This window comes from Embiotoca jacksoni, unplaced genomic scaffold, assembly GCF_022577435.1.
Source record: "Embiotoca jacksoni isolate LCO1_2020_lvr unplaced genomic scaffold, fEmbJac1.0.p SCAF_2, whole genome shotgun sequence".
NCBI classification, from domain to species: Eukaryota; Metazoa; Chordata; class Actinopteri; family Embiotocidae; genus Embiotoca; species Embiotoca jacksoni.
The window spans coordinates 23996425-24000299 of record NW_027185340.1 but is presented as its reverse complement, the minus strand read 5'-3'; the positions used below and the strand labels follow the sequence as shown (position 1 = coordinate 24000299).

Genomic DNA, 3875 nt, shown 5'->3' with positions numbered 1-3875 from the left:
TTCTTGTCCAATTCACCCATTACCCAACATGCATTTCAGCAGAGGAGCAACTTGGGGTTTGACTTACCCAAAGATGCTCCAGCATCTAAACAGGGTGACCTGGACATCAAATCACCTTTTAAATCACCTTTTCGATCTTTGTGTTTGCCCTTTGTGAAGTATATATTTTTTAAATATTATTTTATGTTTTGTTTTTTTTACTTTTATGTCTTGTTTTTAACCTCCTTGTATAGAACCTCACTTGAAAGGAACTTTATACATAAAGTTTACTTATTTACTTACTTTGCAAAGCAGGTAGAACAACTGTAAATGTCTATTCACCAGAAAGCAAAGATGAAATTTGGTGTTAAACTCCGGACATTACTTCTGTGTTCGAACCTCGTTTGGGACGGGAGCCTTTCTGTGTGGATTTGCATGTTCTCCCTATGCCTGAACTGAGGTTCCATGGCACTTTTGGCACAACCGTATTCCCAATATTTGGATCCTTACGACTGCTTTATGGACTCAAAAAGGAAGTCTAAGCTGAACGGTTTCTGCGAATCACAGAAGGTACTTGCCGCACTTACAGAACGGGACTTTCAGGGTGCTTTCCCAGCGTGGCAGGAGCGTGGAGAGCCGAGTATCACTGCACAAGGTGACTACTTTGAAGGGGATGGTGGCCTGATTGGAATCAAGTACAGTTTTTGGTTGTTATAGACGCAGTCTCTGAATGTTTTGATTGCATCCAGCATACACTTCACATTTACACATGTAAAAGAAAAAAAGAGGCAGCAGACAATTTGACAAGAAAGAAAAAAGAAAACATAAAAAAATACTTGGTCAAAGGTTGTGAATGACAAGGGACTGAACTTGATTGTATTTATTTTCAGTACCAGATTCATGAAGCTACAGCGGATAATAAATTGTCCTGATAAAACCATTGGATTCCTGTCAAACTTGGATTTGATGTGTCATTATTGAGTGAGAAGGGGTTCATGCATTTTGCAGCAGAACTGGTTGCCTTCTGAGTACTGATGCACCCCCTGGTATTTCAACCTAGATCATTATTTAAGGTGTGAAATTCATGTGATCGAGACCAAAATATGAATGTTATTTTTTGGCAGGTAAAGAACTCAGCATAACACCGGTCCTGTATCAGGCACCATTAGATTGTACTGGATTTTTTTTATTTTTTTTTTATCAGGTAAATGAGTTCACTTAAAATTTATATTAAAATAAAATTGTGATCTCAATACAAAGCAAAAAAAATGCACCAAAAAAAAGGTCATAATTCTCATTTTGTCCAGAATCGTTCAGCTCCACTGTCACATTGATATCACTGTGTTGTTTGAAACTTAAATAGGACAGTCAGGACACCAAGAACATTTGTTATATAAATAGATATAGATTTATTCTCTGCTGCTCTCTAATCTTCCAGTACTGCCACCTCAGTGTGATTCTTCTGTGGGAAATAAAGATATGATTACCTCTATTGTTATATTATGTATTTATCTCATTTTCTCCATGATTATTTTTTACTCTGGTATGTTTCCAGTTAGGTTGCCTACTACAGTACCGTCCACTTTCCTTGCACAAGGCACTACATTGACAACTATTTATCATTACTTCTTAATCGCACCCTGATTTTATGATCAAAACACCACACATCACCGTTTTGAGAAGGCTGCTGATAATGGGAGTTTCAGAGGCAACCTATGACTACTGTGACTAATGCATTGTTGTGCTTCATCTCTAGCCCATTAAATTTGGTGCAAATTATAAAACCCATTCAGTAGCATCAGTAATTTTGTAAGTTTCTTTTATCCATAGAGTCCAAGGTTTTTTTTATTTTGCCTTTACAATTGTGGAGCTGTTACTGACTGAACTTGGAGGTTTTTTTGGGGTATTTAAAAAAAAAGAAAAAGTAGCCCAGATCCAAAGGGGTTAAAGATGTTCAAAAGATAAAGCTGAGTCACTTCATTTCATTAGGTGCTTAAGGCACAATAAATTATTTTAATAAATGGATTGGGAAGAGAGAGACAAAGATTTGGACAGAAAGTTATGAAAATAACGGTGTTACATCACTCTCCGGGTGGGGGGGGGAAGTGGTTGGAGGGGGGGGGGGGGGGGGGGGGGGGGCTAGCAGGAAGCAATAAATTATTTCGATGACAGCCAAAACCTTTAGATGGAGAGCTGTCTGAGCTGCAGCTTCTTGTCCTCCTCTCCCTGATGATGGAGACGCAGGACAAAGTGGAGCTCTGCTTTCCAGAACTCGTCAACACCTCCTGCAAGAGGCCGACACTCCACTGGTCCGAAGCTGTGCTCCTGAACATTGTGCTGTCGTCCATCTCTCTCATCACCGTAGCTCTCAACCTGCTCGTCATCATCTCAGTCTCTCACTTCAGGCAGAGTTTCATTTTTTCTTATCAGATATCATTTCAAAGTTTCAGAAACATGTTGACTTCCAGGAAGATTTGATGTATGCAGAATAATGTTGCGTCTTGGATCACTTTCGGCCTCAACTAAGCAGTTTTAAATACCTAAATGTAATACGTTTTTTACGATATGTGATGCAGATCTAAAAAAAAAAAAAGGCATTTTTGGAATGATTGTTTGGATTGTTTGGGATGGTGCTAACATAAAAGGTGTTTGTCATTTAGACATGTAGACTTGTTGAGTTGATGCTTTTCTGTCTCCCTACAGGTGGCTTCACACACCCACGAACATCCTCCTCCTCTCCCTGGCTGTCTCAGACCTTCTCGTGGGCTTCCTGTTGATGCCAGGAGAATTCTTCCTCAGAACGACCTGCTGGTTTCTTGGTGATCTTGTGTGTTGTCTGTATAATAATGTGTCCTTCATCATTACCTCTGCCTCAGTGGGAGACATGGTGCTGATATCAATTGACCGCTACGTGGCTATTTGTGACCCTCTGCATTACCCTACCAGAATCACTGTGCCCAGAGCCAAACTCTGTGTTTGCATGTGTTGGCTCTGCTCTGTTCTCTTCAGTGGTCTCATTTTAATGGATGGTCTGACTCATCCAGGCAGGTATAATTCCTGTCATGGAGAATGTGTGATTGTCATCAACCCTATTTCAGGAGTTGTTGACCTTGTTCTAACCTTTATATTTCCCATTACTGTGATCATAGTTCTGTATATGAGAGTGTTTGTGGTGGCTGTGTCTCAGGCTCGCGCCATGCGCTCTCACGTTACAGGTGTCACACTTCAGCTTTCAGTGACTCTAACAACAAAGAAATCAGAGTTGAAAGCAGCCAGGACTCTTGGTGTTCTGGTAGTTGTGTATCTGATATGTTTCTGCCCGTATTATTGTCTTTCCGTTGCAGGGGACGACTCGCTTAGTAGCACATTTACATCCTTTGCTCTGTATCTCTTCTATTTTAACTCCTGTCTAAACCCTGTGATCTATGCCTTATTCTACCCCTGGTTTAGGAAAGCAATTAAACTCATTGTGTTTCTTCAGATACTGCAACCAAGCTCCCGCGAGGCCAACATACTGTAGAGTGAGTGTGAGTGAGTGTGTGATGAAAGCTGTTTATGGATGAAGAAATTTATATTTGACACGATGATGTTGATCAGTGAGTGCGTTATCAAATCTAGAATGTAGAACTGTGATTGCTCGTCTTCAACTACAAGTTGGACAGAGGTAGAACATTAAAAACATTTTTTTACAAATTAGAATAACTCATTGTCACTGCTCAGGTAATGTAGCCTAGCTCCTTTGAGGCCAACATAATGTAGAGAAACGGAAACATGAACACCTGAAAGCTTAGCTGTCTTATTAAGGTCTTCAAAAATAAACTAAAGAATGATGGTTTAATTCCTATGTTATCCCCTTTTTAAATATGACAGTTTTATGTAAAGACTGCAACTTATTA

The 3875-nt window shown here is 39.8% G+C and overlaps 1 protein-coding gene across 1 annotated transcript; it reads left to right on the top strand.

The window, feature by feature from the left end:
* Nucleotides 1–2211: 2211 nt before the first annotated feature.
* On the top strand, nt 2212–3499 carry LOC138200792 (trace amine-associated receptor 13c-like). The gene is made up of 2 exons (XM_069153678.1): nt 2212–2384; nt 2683–3499. The coding sequence occupies exons 1-2, from the start codon at nt 2212–2214 to the stop codon at nt 3497–3499; spliced, it is 990 nt and encodes a 329-aa protein (XP_069009779.1).
* The last annotated feature ends 376 nt before the right edge of the window (nt 3500–3875 follow it).